At 42.2% G+C, this 16,004-nt stretch overlaps 1 protein-coding gene across 5 annotated transcripts; it reads right to left on the bottom strand.

Moving 5' to 3' along the window:
• Positions 1-60: 60 nt before the first annotated feature.
• NFU1 (NFU1 iron-sulfur cluster scaffold) lies at positions 61-15,063 on the bottom strand. Of its 5 annotated transcripts, none has more exons than XM_040617849.1 (9): positions 14,978-15,063; positions 12,732-12,838; positions 9,756-9,891; positions 7,124-7,190; positions 6,147-6,261; positions 4,954-5,017; positions 2,577-2,751; positions 1,725-1,813; positions 61-920 (listed from the first exon to the last, which is right to left on the bottom strand). In XM_040617849.1, the coding sequence occupies exons 1-8, from the start codon at positions 15,022-15,024 to the stop codon at positions 1,766-1,768; spliced, it is 759 nt and encodes a 252-aa protein (XP_040473783.1). In that variant the 5' UTR covers positions 15,025-15,063; the 3' UTR covers positions 61-920; positions 1,725-1,765. The 5 variants fall into 5 exon arrangements, with proteins under 5 accessions (XP_040473783.1, XP_040473785.1, XP_040473787.1 ...); XM_040617851.1 differs by having other exon boundaries at positions 61-917; XM_040617853.1 differs by adding an exon at positions 13,479-13,664 and having other exon boundaries at positions 61-1,813; positions 14,978-15,020.
• Positions 15,064-16,004: the final 941 nt, after the last annotated feature.

The following is a 16,004-nucleotide window of genomic DNA, read 5'->3' as shown; positions in this document are numbered from 1 at the left end:
TTGTACAAATCAAAACTCAGTAAAAACAAGACTGCTTAATTGAAGAATAAAGACCACATCTTTAAGAGGACATTTTATTTAACACACAAAACAACTACTTCGCTGTTTAAGCTTTGGCTTATATGGTGCATTAATTTGACCAATTAGGCCTAAAAAGCTCTATTTTTCAGAAACCAGAACCATTGCTCACCATTCTATGGTTCACTGACAAAGAACACGGTGATAACGTTTGCACAAGCTCTCTTTTGGATAGTGTGAGCCTACTTTGAGGGGAATTTTGTCATGATACACTTGTAAGATCAGGCACTGCTTACTTTGTAACAGGGTAAATAAAACGTGGCAATTTCAAACCAATTTCCAAATCCTTAGTGGGTAATTTAAATGACTGTAAGTTATTACTCTCCATGAAAGCTGAAGAAATATTTTGCCAAAATACTTGTTTCCAAATTTCTAACAAGTAACATGAAGTTTACGGCTACCACATGCTGATCTGCATGGTATACAAAAGATTCTCCAACCACTTAATTGATCCTGTTTAGGGACTCAGTGGAATTACACTGGCAAGGAGCAAAAGAGGGGAACACAGCAGAGCCTGTCAAATCTTTGTACGCAGGGAGTAACAGTATAATAACCATAAGCCAAATAATGGTCACGAACTCAGCTCGGTTGTGGCAGCAAAAAGAAATAGTATTTCTGTTAGCAAAGTCATCTGCTAAAGCTAGGCACCAGGAAGGAATTCAGTCCTACTCGTACGAGTAAACAGAAGTACTTGCAAAGCCCAATTTACGTATCACAATTTCAGAACAATAAATATTTCTCTTCCCATAGCCTCTAAAACTGGAACGTGTTCTGCTCTGCCACGTCTTCCCTTGCTCAGCCAGGGCAGCCAAGTTACACATACGCTGCGCTCTTTGGCACTGCTGAAGGAACAAACAGGATATGGCATAGGTAAACACATTAATTTTCTTTGCTATCCTACAAATGTAATTTGTGCCCTTAAGCACTGCACATTCATCTTGATGTTGGAGTATGATGTTGAGAAACCACCTTTTGCAAGTTTAAACAGACCACTAATGGTGGCTGGACAATTTTACTTCTAAATAAGCTAATTAGTCTCTCCACTTACTAAAGCTGATGAGGATCATCTTCTTTAACTTTTAAAAGATATGATTACTCACACTTTCTGTTTCTGTTGCTATTGGCTGCACAGTGGTAGTGAGCAAGTAGGTAACTTTCCACAAGTGATGGCAATATTACATCCTCCAAAATGAACATCAGAAGTTACCGGTTATTTTTCACACAAAAAAAGATATGAATCAAAAAGCTTTTTAACAAGACTTGATAAAAAAATTAACATTCCCAAATTTCCCAGTTATAGACCAAAGGCAAGGAGCCCTGCAAGCCCCATAAGGAAGCTGGGGGGAATAAACATTTAATAGTTCTCTTGCACAAAAACCAGTCAAGAAACTTGACTTCTGCCTTCTATTTTTGCCAGTCTTGAATTTTTGGTGTGAAAGAAAAACGCAGAGGCACATCACCAGTTTTGAAGCCCACCATTTCTTTCTTCACACAAAGAGGAGCAAAAGGATTCTTTTTTGAATGCAGGGCATTTAATAAATTAGTGGCTTAAACCGATGATACATTTTCACAGGTATAAATGCAACTATTTTTCTGAGAAGAAAGGCAAGTTTGTTTGCTCCTCAGCACAAAGACAGTTTACGTACACCAAGAGGTAAATACTTATTTGGCCATAGATGATGCTAGCTTAAGGAGAATTTACTTCCTTCTCCACGTCATCGTCGTCGTCAACAACCTGAAATCAAACCCAGAAGTAGCTTAGGTAAACAGTTTACGCAATCCTATGGGACTAAGGGTTTAAAGAATTTATTACATTAAATCCCTGCTGGACCCAAGGGGAACAGCAGTTACTCTACACAGCTGAATGACAATAGTCACATGACAAAGGAAAGAAAACCTTGTGATCAAAAATGCCAGGAGGAAACGCAGCTGAAATAGGAGCTGGTGAAGTTAATACAAAAGGCCACCAGAACAATCACTACAGCATATCGGATTTTTAATGAGAAAGCTAAAGAATCTGCATTTTAGGGGACAAAAGCTTGTTGCTTTTTATCACCCAAAGTCACCAAAACACAAAGGTAACAATTGCTGGCAAACAGTGCCCAGTTCTGAGCTCCTCAGTAGAAAAGGAGACAGTCCAATGAGGTATCACCTCCCTCAACCTGCTGGCAATACTCCCCTTAAATACAGCCCAGGGTATCCTCAGCCACCTTTGCCATAAAGGCACACTCCTGGCTCAGGCTGAACTTGGCATCTACCAGCACCCCAAGTCCTTTTCTGCAAAGCTGCTTTCCAGCCAGGCAAGCCCCAGTGTATTTTGGTGTGCGGGACTTTGTAGGGTTCTGTATCTTTTGCTAAGATACAGTTTCCAACGCAGGAAAACTACACCTATACATCCTGTACTTTTGCTTAAACTGCCAACCTCTCCATGCTGGAAAGGGACAAAGACCTTCTTTTTCATTTAAAAAGAAAACAACTACTACCTCTCACCAACCCACCTGTTCCACGCCTTCTACTTCAGGGATGTAGAACTGGAGCATGTTCTGTATCCCGCTCTTCAGGGTGATGATGGAACTGGGACAGCTGGTGCATGAACCCTGCAACTTCAGCTGCACAATCCCATCCTCAAAGCCTTTATAAATAACATCACCACCATCTTCTTGCACTGTCGGCCTGGTGGAACACGATACTCAATTTAAAGCAAGTATAGCTGAAATAAGTTTCCTTCCAGAAATCTTCAGTAAAGCTAAATTTAACACACACAAAGAACTGTCACGATTTAGTAACTAAAGCCCTCTTTCTCTACAACCACCTGGTTCAAATTTCCAACAACACATGCTGTGCTGGACTCTCTCACATAGAGAGCTACTGTGTTTTCCGCAGGATGTCAAGCAAAACACATTTGACACGAATGCAGCAGCATACGAAAAACCACTGAAGTTCTAGGGCCGTGGGTAAGCACCTTAGGAGTAGAGCTTGATTCAGCCTGCAAAGACATACTGGTTTGCATTGAGGCAGTCTCCACAGGTAACAATGATTGCCTCAGTTATGTGCCAAATAGGCGTTTGTCCTACCCCAGGAGCACGTGCATCTGTTGGCTGACTAGGGACAGCGATAAGAAGTTCTAAAGTGCTTCCATAAATAAATAGGCAGTTCACCATAGCTTACAGAGATCAGGAAAAAAACTCAACTATAAAAACTTAATCCTGCTAATGGGTGAAGAAGCCAGCATCTGATAAGATCACATCCCAGTACTATTAGCATTTCTGCAGCCTGGTCTCCATTTGCAAGCAACAAATGCCCTGCATTGTAACTGTATCCCCATAGCAACACTTTCCCAGACCAAGTTAAAACCATCAAGTTACTCTAACAGAAGCTCTTTATACTGATTTCCAAAATAACTCTTTGAGAACTACACTCCTAAGAGAATAACCTATGAATCGGACACATTTATTAACAACTCACCATAGCAAATTATCTTCGTTCCAGAAAGCCAAAGAACATGACTAAAAATTCCGTTTTTCTTATTTGAAATTAACACACTACAAGGCATTTCAGATCTACATTCCCTCCATCCTGCACCTTCTGACAACTTCTTTGCATAATTTTTTAATCAACTAAATAGTAAATTCTCTGTATGTACCACCGGTTTATATATAGCTTCTGTAAACTATCCTGCTATAAAATGAAGTTAAGATACACTACTGCTAATATTCTCACCAACAGCTTCTTGGTCCACCAAGGGGTACAGGGGAAAGGAAATGGAAGAAAAAGGTGGGGAAAACCAGAAATCTGGGCAGAAATCCCGTGACTGTTACGAATAGCCACTGGGAAATCAAGAACTAACATACCAGAGGGAGCTTAAATGGCCACGTACCCAGCGAGAGCAGGGCCTCTTGAATGCTATTTGCTATCATGGCTTTATACAATGATATACTTGGGTTACACTTTTCATACACATTTGGGAAAAACGTTCCAGTTTATTCCTGCTTTTCTCCCTCTTTCCTTTCAGGAAAGCTAACCAGTACCATCTGTCAGCTGAGATAACCAAATCTTTAAATTAAGTGATATCACTTTCAAATGCAGCATCATAACTTCTGGAAAAATTAAACTGAACTCCATGATTTTGACCCACACACAAGCTGCTGGGTCCTGGAATTTGTGAGCTGGAGAAGATGTTGCCATCGGGTATCACAGATTCGGGAACACATCAAGCATTTTCCCCTACATCTAAAATGTCAAGTTGCTTATCCCTTTCAGTTCACTCTGCAAGGCAATTAATGAGCATAAAAATATACTTCAGGTAAACAACATGATCCATAGCCACTCTTGAGACTTCATTAGTTACCATCAGTTTCTAAATTCAAGCTGTGTGTTAGAATACCAATAAAACTGCAACAGAATGAAGCCCAGACAGCAAGGGAAAGCCACTAGCAGATTTTGCTTTAGAGTATAATACAAGAATGTAAACTACTTTGGAATACTTGGAAGGGAAGCACAGTGAAGACAGAGATTAATACAACAGAGGAGAAAAGAAAAAGAAAGATAGCATTGTTTTCACCATTTAAAAACAGCCAGGTTAAACCCAACAAACCTGTTTAAATGTCTTATGGAGAGTAAGACTATACACTGTTCTAAAATCACTCAGCAATAAGGACTCTGTTCAGCACACACTTTGCTTAAACAGGAAAGCCAGATAGAAAGTTTTCAATTAGAGGAAACAGCACTCTCAGCGTCGGCCAGTTTTGCACTTTGAACCCCCCCCACTAGATACTGAACCATGAAATCACACACACCCAAACAAAAATACACTGTTTCTTAAATAAATCCAAACCCCAGTCACTCCATCTAAGTGATCTAAGGTTCCTGGTTTACCTTATTCTTGTGTCCAGCAGTTCTTTAATCATCAGTACAACTTCATCATCTTCTTCCGACGCACCTTGGGAAAAGAAAAGCATGCAAATTAGAACTCGGAGAGGATTCCAGTATCATTACTAACACTGCGAATCTATAACGGCAGAATGAAACAGCATTAAAAACACTGCTGAAATGACTGAAACCAAAACCCAAATTCAAAGTATTTTTCTCTGTCCTTATTTACATCCCAGGCTTTCACTAACAAAACCCAGTATTGGTTCAGAGTTGTTCTCAGCAGGCAAAGGCCTTAACAGACAACAGTGGCACCAACTTTTAAAGGAATCAACAACAAACATCCAGTAAGGAAGCAGTGGTTAAGGCAGGGTCCTCAGAAGGAAGGTTTTAGCAACTTAAAAATTGAGCAGGGGAAGAATTATGAACCTGTCTGGGTTTAGAAGCTCTAGATACAATTTTAGGCTCAGTGTTAAGTGTCACAGAAGCATTTTTAAAGACAACCTTTTCAAATAAAACAAAATCTCTGTTAATATTGACATTAAAACCAGACATAACAGAGCAGAGAGAAATTCAATAGTCATAATGTTCCTTAAAACATTGGAAAATTTGTTTAAGTTGCTAAGTTGCAAATGAGGAAAAACTGCCCTCGAGTTACATTGTAATTTAGTCTCCATTACTTTCTATTACAGTTTGGAAAATATATCTTACTATTTCTTGTTAAGACCATAAACCTATTGTTAAGGCACGGACATTAAGCCTGGGCACTCCTTTTCGATTTAAGGAGGAAAATAAAACCCTTTGTAGGTGCCCATACGAAAAGGATATGCAGCAACACCCCACAGCATTCTAAATGCAGCCTCAGAACTTCAAAAAATATTTCACACACACACAAAGTACAACAGAACACGGTCCACACTGCCAAAACGCATAGCTCAGCACGGCTCCCGTGAAGATATGCTCATAGTACAGCAGATGAGAGCCAGGCTTTATACCCACGGACCAGCAGCTCCTGTACAGCGAGCGCAGCATTGCTTCCACTACAGGCATTCTGCAAATTCCTTCCTGCGTTAATTTTAGCAATTTGTACTTTAAATTCTCCTGCATGCTTCTCTGAGGTACAAGTGGAGGCTCTTCTGGATTCACAAAAACTAAACCCAAAGGCAGATACCGGCCTCTTCCTGAAGAGTGTGATTTACCTGTATCTGTCCTAGGTGCCTCATCAGTAACTACAGGTAAGCCAGAGGCAAAGAAATCCATTATAGTTGCATAAATATCTGGTTTCAGTAAGTTCCAATCCAGGTCTTCACTCTCCTATAAGAATCAAAAGGGGGAAAAAAAAGAATAAACACGGAGTATCTACCTCCTAGTAATAAGTTCTCCTAGTAATAAGTAATAAGTTAATAATCTAATCTCTTCTTAGATTAAAAATATCATAATGGGCTCTCACAATTGACGCCTGGATTTGATTTCATAGTTTTGCCAAGTCCAGCTTTGCCAAAAAAGTTGAGTAAGACTCAATTTATAATAAACAGAAAGGTTTCCTTGCTTGCAAGCCAAGTGCTATTAAAAGATTAACTAAAGATGTGAAAGTCTCCTAAATACATTATTTGACACCTGTTTTTACCAAACTGTTTGAGAGACTCAAGATCGTTTGGTTCCATTTAACATTGAGCCAAATTATCACTTACTGAATTGCCCCATGCTCTTCACACAGTAAGAGCATAACTGCGCGGTTACCGCGCAACACCTTATCTCTGCTGACATGAGCTCCACACCTTGGGTAAACACAGCGCTGCCTGCAATGTGCTTCATCCCGTCAGACAATCACCTCCTTTGGAAGCGTTCCCTGGAGGTCAGCTAATCCCGACTCCTGCTCCACACAGAGCCAACTTCACCGTCGCACTGGGCCTCATCCAGTCCAATGCTGACCACTTCCAAGATCAAAGAACCTACAGCTTCGCTGGGCAAACTTGTCCAGTGCTTATCCACACCCTGTGATTTTTTTTCTCCCTTTTATATTAAAGGCAATTCCTTTTATGCCGCCTGTGAACACTGCCTCCGGTACTCTCACTATGCATGCCCAGGAGTCCGACTGGATCCTCTCTACGGCCATTTACTAGACAGCTGAATCCCAGCGCATCTTTCAGAACATCTGAACCTCTGTTCTGCTTACCTTGGTGATGGTGATGAAATCTGGGCCAAAGAAAATACTTTTAACTCCTTCGATTTTGAATAACTGCCTGTCAGGAAAATAAAAAAAAAAAAAACAAAATGCACACACATTTCAGGCAAACTCCTAAAGATTTATTTAATCTGTCACAGAAAAAAAGTTCTAGAACACACTTCTAGTCACAACCGAGCGCTAAAACCAGAACCGTTAAGGGAGACACACGTTTTCTTCACCTACAGCTTAGGAATAGCCAGAAGATCCTGCTGTGGAGCAGTGCACGTAGCGACACTGATCACACCTTACAAGAAAGACTTTTCCACAAGATGTGTTAAAGAATTACTCTCTCTCTCCAGTTCTTCTTTGGAGGCAAAATTATATTCTGTATATAAAAACTACTTGTTTAGGATCAAAACCAGTAGGTACCAATCGTTTCAGGTAGGAGTAGTGCAAACACAAGGAATGTTCTTCGACTAAAATAAGTTATTTGAAGTAATTGAGCCCAACAAAAACTGCCTTCAGCTCTGTTGCCATTAAATAAAGGGATTAGTGCCAAGCAGTCCACAAGGCTTAACACATCAACTCACTTTGTGAGCAATCTTCACTATTTTTAGTCAGCTGCGTGGCACATAAAAAAATATGAAGATTTAGTAAAGGCTTAAGCCTCATACTAAATTGCTTGAGATGGCCCCATATAGCACCTGACAACCAGGTGGTGAATTAGCACACATTCAAAGCAACGCAAGAACTTAGATGACAGGAAAGAGCCTATTTTTGACAGTATTTTAGGTATAAAAAGCAAAATGAGAATATAAACAATTTTTTCCATAAATGGTTAAATAAAACCCAACAAACTCATCTACAGAATAAATTAATGGTGTTTACTCTTCAGGAGCAGCAAATTAAAATAATTTAAAAAAGCATTAGAAGGAGGAAGCACCTTGAGGTAAATACAGCATAAGGCTGTAAGAGAGATTTTGTAATTAAGGGAAAAAAAAAAAATATTCTCCTGAAAGACTGGAAACCTCAAAAATGCAATAAATGAAAGAATTGGAAATCTCATCACAAAGATACATGTGATGAAAAATGACAGAAGAGATTTCACAATACCCATTTGAAAGAATTTCTACACATCAAACAGTTATATGTGTATTGGGCTTTTACATCACGAAACCAATTAAATTTTAAAGTTACTTAAACAATGAAATTATGCAAGTGCATCAAACCATCCTAGATCAATTAAGTAATTCTCCCCCCTCCCTCCCCTTCAGGAAGCTTTTATTTCTTCTTTAGAAAATGAATACTCCTTTTTAAAATAAATGAGTATTCCATTTACAAAAAACATAATCTGGGATTTAACGCTATATAGTAGATTTTTTTTTTTCCATTAACCTGCACAATATACCTTATCAGGCTGTTTTGCCACAGTACAGTCTAGCACATACATCATCTTTGATGATAACCTCTATTTGCAGATATCTGACAACAAAAAGCCTCTTTCTGAGAGTCCATTTCATTCTGCAACCTGATACACTTTGGCATAACCAGATCCTACAGCTTCAGCATTCTGCAAACATGTTTTGATGTCCACAAAAAGCTTCTGCATTATATTTATTACTTTTAGTCACAGAGTTTTGCTTGTAAAGATCCCGTTTGCCCTCTAATAGCTCTGCAAGAAACCTCTGGAAACCCTACAGTTCCTAGAGAGAATCTCATGAGAAACAGCTTCTACTTTTGCATATAATCCTTCCAGCAGACACAAAGATGACTTAAACTGGGATCTGCAGGGGTAACCTACTGCAGCATTTCTGGATCTTACTCTCAAACTGAAGCCCTTCCACCCACGTAACAGTTTCTTTTCAGAGGCTAATCCGACAGCAACGACAAACATGCAAAATGGATGCTTCCAAATAGTCCCAGAGAGACTTGTGATGGTGCTCCAAACCCCTTCTGTACCAAGATGACACAAATCAATTATTTGCTCAGTGATTCTTACTCGAGATTACGCATTTTGGTATTGAAAGCTGCAACTCCCAAGACCTGTTACAGATCCAGCCCCAAAGTGTGGGCCAAACCCAGCTTTCCCTTGACTGAAACACAAACCTTTTGTAAAGGAAAAATCCATTGGCTTTGAAGTTCAGGTTAGCACCAACATCTGTCAAAACAAGCAAGCTACCGCATTTAATTCACAGTATTTGGGGACTATTTACTTCCTTATGCTATTTCTATTTCCCAATTCTGAAAAGTTGCATGATTTCCAAGTAACTACTTGAATTAAAGAGTATTCTGACGGGAATGATTTTGCGAAATCAGGGGCAGAGGTCTCACCAGTGATGCAACAACCGTTTGAAAATACTGATTTATAATACCACTCAATTCAGTCACGTGAACTAGACCATGATGCGTTCTGCTATGATACAGCTGTAGGGAGTGCAGACTCACAGGAAGACCACTTTAGTAACAACAACCTTCCCAGCTTTAATTTTATGCAAAGTAAAGCAGCATTACAAACATAAACCCAACCAAGCTACTTCTGAGCATGAAGAGCAGAATGACCAGAAGCTGTGCTTAAAAACATCAGTTGTAGACACACAGCCCATACTGATCCCCAAACAAATTATGATGTATTAAATAATACCTTGCTAAAGGTGAGCAAAATGCTGCAGCTGGTGTGGAAAACTCCATAGTCCTCGACTCCAGCACTTCCTTCCCTGGAATAAACTTCAAACTATTTGGATTTGGTGTGTCTTGAGTTTGAATAAACATGCTTCTTACTGGAAATTTACAAAAACAAAAGGCGGGGGGGGGGGGGGGGGGGGGGGGGCGTGTGGAGAAAAATAATGTTATCATTATCAAACCTAAGTAGCTTAAATGAAAGTCAAGGATCCTGATTACTTGGCAAGCCAAGACCAGGGTGATCTCTGTGCTATAGCAAACAGCAGCCTGCACAGCAATGATACTTTAAAAACACAATGCAATAGGTTCCTCGAAAGGCTCCAGACTGACACGAAGCCTGATAAACACAAACATGTTACCTCAGAGGAAACAAGACGATAAATGGAACCTTGTCTTTGCTTCTTTTGCTAACTTTTATTTACTAAAAAGCATCCTCTGTAACAGCATCAAACTGCCTGAGGCCGGTACCAGCCTCACTTTCTAGGGAAGGCCACGAGATGCAAAATTTGTTTCTCTGTCAGGTTTAGGGTTTTATTTATTTTATAATCCTCAAATGCTGCTTAGTCCCTCTTCCAGCATTATCATTTCCTGTTCAAAGCATGATCAGTTTTACTAGCCCTCTCTTGAAGAAACACACTACCTAAGGGGGTCGGTTTATATTTTATTTTTCAGCACTATAAAAAAAACCCCAAGAGTAACTAAACAGTAACAGTGAACCACGCTCTGCTAACATTTCCCATAGAGCGAAAAATTACTGTAAGCTATCCCTTATCCTCCGGAAACTGAACTGACCAAACAAATTAAAATAAAATCATTTACAATTCATTGCTAAAGATGGTTAAAAGATAAATTTTTACAGAAGGTCCTTTTGTGGCATGGGTCTGTCTTTTACTAGAAGACTGTAAAAAGCCTGATCTTGACTAAAATTTAATACTCTACATTTAATGAGTACATTTAATAGTATATTTTTCCTGCAGACATGTCCAGGCAGCCTATGCCTGATGTCCCACTGAAGCTGAACATCAGTTAGGGAGAGCCTCCCATCGCTAATTCTGTTTCTAGTTCTCCTTCTTCCTAACTTGCCCTGCATATGAAATGACACAATGATGCACAAATGTTCAGGAAAGAAGAAAATGCATTTTAAAAACAAAAATCTTTAGGAGCTAATACATATAAATAAATTATACTTAAAAAACAAGCTCACATAACTTCAAAAATATGCAATGGAGGGGTTTAAAGCAGCAAAAAGAGCTGACATTTTCATAAACTGCCATTTTGCTCTCTGGTATTAGATGACAAATCACACTATTTATAAATTGCCAAATTGTTACTGCCCGTGTCTGTCATGGTAACAACCCATTTGACTTGAACGTACACAATGGCACAGTATGCACACACTACATTTTTTTTCTTAGTTTTTTTTAAAGGAAAAAAACAACTTAGCATAGAAGTACTTAGCTTTAACGTGAAAAGAATAATCCTGATAGAGCAAGCAACTAGTCAGCTTATCCGTGAAGATGGAAGAACTATTCATCTTCCAAATCCTGCTGGCATCTAAAAATCACATCCAGTATAACAGCATAGTTTACAAATAACCAGCGGGGGATTTAGATGGTGTAAACTGAGTATTCTCTGCCCCTTTTTTGAAAGCAATGGGCCACTAACAGTTACCACACACTGTTCATCCAGCATCTCCAGCACCCTAAACCACAAACGGCTGTGTCAGTTCCCAGAAAAGGTGTCCACGTGGGTAGCCTCTGTATTTTAAAAGTGTCTTCTGCAGTTGAAGTTCTGCCTTCGTAAGACCAAGTTTTTCAGTCATTAATCAACCCGGAGAGTTCTTTGCACAGCTCTGAAGAACTTACTTGGCATTTGCTATTCAGCAGTTAGTGACTAGCTGTATCTACATCTAACACCTGTTACCAGTTCTGTCAGCCCTCTGCAGAATGCTGTCTGTACCTGCTCATCATTCTGTTCTGCCATACGCTGCAGGTAAGAGGAAGACACCACGCAGAGGCCAACTTTAGCGGGACACTTACAGAAGCAGGTGAAATACCAAGTCTGCTCAGCAGAGTCTGCCTGTTGGTTAGAACTAGAACGGCAAAAATTTTCTTTTCTGAAACCAAAATTAAATAGAAACCTCTGCCTAGGCAGACTGATTTAAATAAGATTTCCATTTGTGACTAATGCCATGCAGCAGCACCTGCAGAACTTTTTGCCTTGGACTCTTTCTGCTACAGCATTGGAGAGCAGTTGCCAAAACCCTCAGGCAGTGCAAAAGCATAGTGTTTTTCTGTGGTGCAAGTTTCATGATTTTATTTTTTCTATTTTTTTCCCCTTTTCTGAGCATTATAGCCTACCAAAAAATCCAACAGGTATGACAAACTCAATCTTAAACATTGCTTTTTCAGGACAATACCAAGTTGCAGATATTATTGGAGAATACCATTAACGCACCATACATGGATGCATTTTCAAGAGAGAAGAAATTAAAAAATGAAAAGATTGCAGCCCTAAGAATGAAAGGCTTTGTTTTCATCCTTGTTAGGCCCTTATCTGGATGGCTAATGATTTTATCTGGCAGAGCTTAGCAGCTGAAGCAGGACAGAAGGCAACATGAGATCTTTCACAACAGATACATGTACGCCAGGATAGAAATTAAATTAAGAACAGCAGCAAAGCCCAAGCAATATTTTGCACTAACAAAGCCCCTTGTAAGGCTGAATGGTATAGAAAAAACACATATAATCAAACACCTAAGAAAATCATCCACATCTTCTCCCCAAGCTCCAAGTGTCCAAATGCACTAGCACTTCATTAAAGACTACCAAGGAAATGTTACCACACACAGACTGCAGAAAGAAGGCGGCTTCCGTTATTACCACAAGACATAAAAACCTCACAACACATTCATTATTCATTTTTAACTAGTATTTACCTGAGTTATGCCATGCTGTAGATGGAAGAAACTGTTTCTTTTGCAGAAGTCGATGGAAAGACTGTCGAGTTGCCAAATTATGATCTTTTAACATCGTATGACAAAACCTTGAAAAAAATAATTTTACTGACATTTTCCAAATTAAAAGTTTGCACTACCCCACAGAAAAAAGTATTTCACATGCTTCTACTCAGCAAGACACTCACCTGGCTTAAACCTCTAGGGTAATGTAGCAAGCTCACAGGCTAGACTGCAAAATGTCCCTTCCTTTTCCCCCTTTCCAGTGCTCCCTCTCTCTCATTTCATAATAAAATACACCTAACTCTCCAATTTTAGCCACCTAAAAAAATTAATCTAGGCTCCTTCACAGCCACTAAAGACAGGCAAATCACCTTACTTACCTGTAACAGAAAATGTTAAGTCACCCTAAAGGAGCCTTTTCGTCTTCCTTTTGACTGTAGTGAGTACCTGGAAATCTAGCTTGGACTAAGCATCTAATTTTCAGAGGATTACAGACAGCTGAGATGAATCCAACCTGAGGCTAAATCGAAGCTAGTATTTACCCCTATACTCTGTGGGTTTAGCTGGTCAAACATAAGGGTCTCCTATGTGACTCTGAGAAGATGCAAGTCAGGCTAAAAAGGTAACGCAACGGCTACTCTTAGAACAAACAATTCTCCTAAGAAAAAAATACAACATTTGGATAAAAGATAAAAAAGTCTGTTAGCTACAGGTACCAAGCCATACCTCAACCCTGTTCACCTCTGTGTATTTCTTCTCTTTGGGGAATAAAGAAAATATATTCCTGTACAAGTACTGCTCCAGAATTAATCCAGACCAGTTAAAAAGAGGCCCTGCTCCATACATAACCCACACCAGCAGTCAAAATAGGGGTGGCATCATCTGCTCAGATGGAAGTTAAAAGGGGGAAAGCTGGGAACAGAAAATAAAACATTAAGAGAAAAGGCAAGACAGAGCGATGGAGTAACAGGCCTAACTTTCCAAAGTGTAAATACTTGCTTCCACATCTGGTATCTGTGACTGTAAGCACAGCCAACAGCATCCAGGTATTTCAGAGCGAAGAGAAAATCAGAAAACGTAACCAAAACCCACCTTATGTCACAAGTAGGTAGGACATACAGAGCATTTATTATTATATGGTTTCTCTTCACCTTATGAGGTACGGAGGCAGCGGGAAAGCAGGTAAACTACATGTATCACACCTGCAGGGCTGTTACTAAGATTCTCTCCGGGGGTCATAAATCTGAACACAAGCACTACACCTGGGCCCTGATTCCTCAAACATGGTAACAGGAGAAAAGCTCTCATTAAATGGACCTTCCTGCTGTGAGTGAGGGAGACATTAACACATAAAAAGTCCGAATCATGTTATTTGCCTGCTTTTATGGTCTTGATTGCAGGTACAGAGGCCACAACGGGATGCATGTGGAAGGTCCCCTAAGAGAATAGTTCTCCTTCCTCCCTTCAGCTTTGGGGAATAAAGATTATAATGCATTTTACAGTCCACAGCACACAGCAGCAGATGTGCCCACCAGCACACTATCCTTTGGATTTCCTCTTACTGTATAGCTTTTAGCAGCTGCGGGCAGGGGCACTATTTCCCCTTATTGCTCGGCCCTAAGGGTACCTATGTGGGAGTGCAGTGCCCCTCACTGCGTGATCCGCTGCACGTGAGGGGGGGGGGAAATTACCCCTGGCTGCAGGGTCTGGGCACGTGTGTGGGGGAATCACCCCTGGCTGCAGGGTCTGGGCACGTGTGTGGGGGAATCACCCCTGGCTGCAGGGTCTGGGCACGTGTGTGGGGGAATCACCCCTGGCTGCAGGGTCCCGGGCACACGTGGGGGCATTTCCCCTCAGGACTCGCACCTGGCACAGGGGGTGCACAGTCCCTCAGGGGAAGGCCCTCAGCACCTGCGTGTCGGGGGGAACTAACGCCTCGCTGTTGTAGAGGGCTGGATGACGAAGCGGCCCCTCCCTGCCCGTCTGTAACCAGGAGAAGGAACAGACGGCTTCTTCCTTCCCCGTCCGCCCTGCTGCACCGGGGAAGGGGAAGAGCGAGGAGAGCCCGGCGCGGCCCGGCAGGTCGCGCTGCCCCTCGCTACGACACGGCCGCCCCCCCCAGCCGCGCAGGGAAGGGGCGAGAGGGGACCCCTCCGGGACACAAACGGGGCTGCCTCCTCCGGGCCGGGGCAGCGAGGAGCCGAGCGAGCCCCGCGGTCACCTACCGGCCGCCCAGCCCCGCCGCCGCGCCGAGCCACCGCGCAGCCGCCATCTTGGCGCTCCTCAGGCGCTGCCGCCCCGCCCCGTTCCCGCCCCGTTCCCGCCCCGCCCCGCTCCGTTCCCGCCCGGCCTGAGGCGCGGCGGCGGCCCCTGCCGGCGGCAGCCCGCGTTCGGCCTCTTCCCTACAAAACGCCCATCGACAACGCCTCCTCCCCCCTCTCCCTCACCCCAGGGTAATACTTCCTGGGTTTATTCAATAATTCCTCCTTACCTTTGCAGAGCGCTGTCCCTGTGCCAGCCGCTGGCACGGCCTCCTCACCGGCGGGAAGGGGCAGTTACCACAGAGCGCTCAGGAACAGCCCCCTCCAGGCCTCCTTTCACCACCCAGCCCAGTAACACACAAAAAACCTTTTTCTGCGCCCCCCAAGCCTCACAAGCCATCAACAGCTTGTAAATTAACCTCGCGGGGACAGGGACCCGCAGCAAAAAGTCAGAGGTGAGGCGTTTGTTTTGATCAAATTTTATTTGAGGTGGAAGCTCTCGATGTTGCAGATGTTGCTGCAGCCATGCAGGGCTGCTGGAGGAGGAACAAGAAGAGGAAGAGTCTCCCTGGGGAGGAAGGAGACACGTCTGCACTTTCAGCAAGATGATGAGGTTCCAGTTTGCGCCTGGGCCGTGGCTGCCTGCCCCTCCTCCCCCCCCCATATGATTACAGTCCTACCGACCTTGGACCAGAAAGTCACTTACACTAGGCCGATCATAGCTGCTTATCCTCTTACAACCAACTAATACAACCTAAAATCCAAAGTCCTTTAAACAAACTTTCAGCCCCTCGTTTCAGTCATTCCTTGCTGGATTGGCTGTACCTTGGCATGCAGCTGCGCTCACAGAAAGCACGTTTTCCCTGGGCTTTGCCAAAACCTGTTCTTGGATCGCCACGCGTTTCCCCACACACACACGCGCAGCTCCGCATGGCACCGGGCAGCCACAGGCCGGCTCGCTCATGTACGGCTGATCCTCTTGGAGAATGAG

Source organism: Falco naumanni, chromosome 19 (genome assembly GCF_017639655.2).
Source record: "Falco naumanni isolate bFalNau1 chromosome 19, bFalNau1.pat, whole genome shotgun sequence".
Classification (NCBI taxonomy): domain Eukaryota; kingdom Metazoa; phylum Chordata; class Aves; order Falconiformes; family Falconidae; genus Falco; species Falco naumanni.
Note: the sequence above shows the minus strand (reverse complement) of the source record. Positions and strands in the feature narration are given on the sequence as shown.

Bases quoted from the DNA above. Each gene is read 5' to 3' on its own strand.
- NFU1 (XM_040617848.1), bottom strand. From the start codon at position 15,024: ATGGCGGCTGCGCGGTGGCTCGGCGCGGCGGCGGGGCTGGGCGGCCG. The intron at 7,191-9,755 runs GTATTATTTAAT...TTTTCCTGACAG, and splicing joins TTTTGCTCACCTTTAGCAAG to GCAGTTATTCAAAATCGAAG. The intron at 2,752-4,953 runs GTAAACCAGGAA...GTGTTCCACCAG, and splicing joins CTGCTGGACACAAGAATAAG to GCCGACAGTGCAAGAAGATG.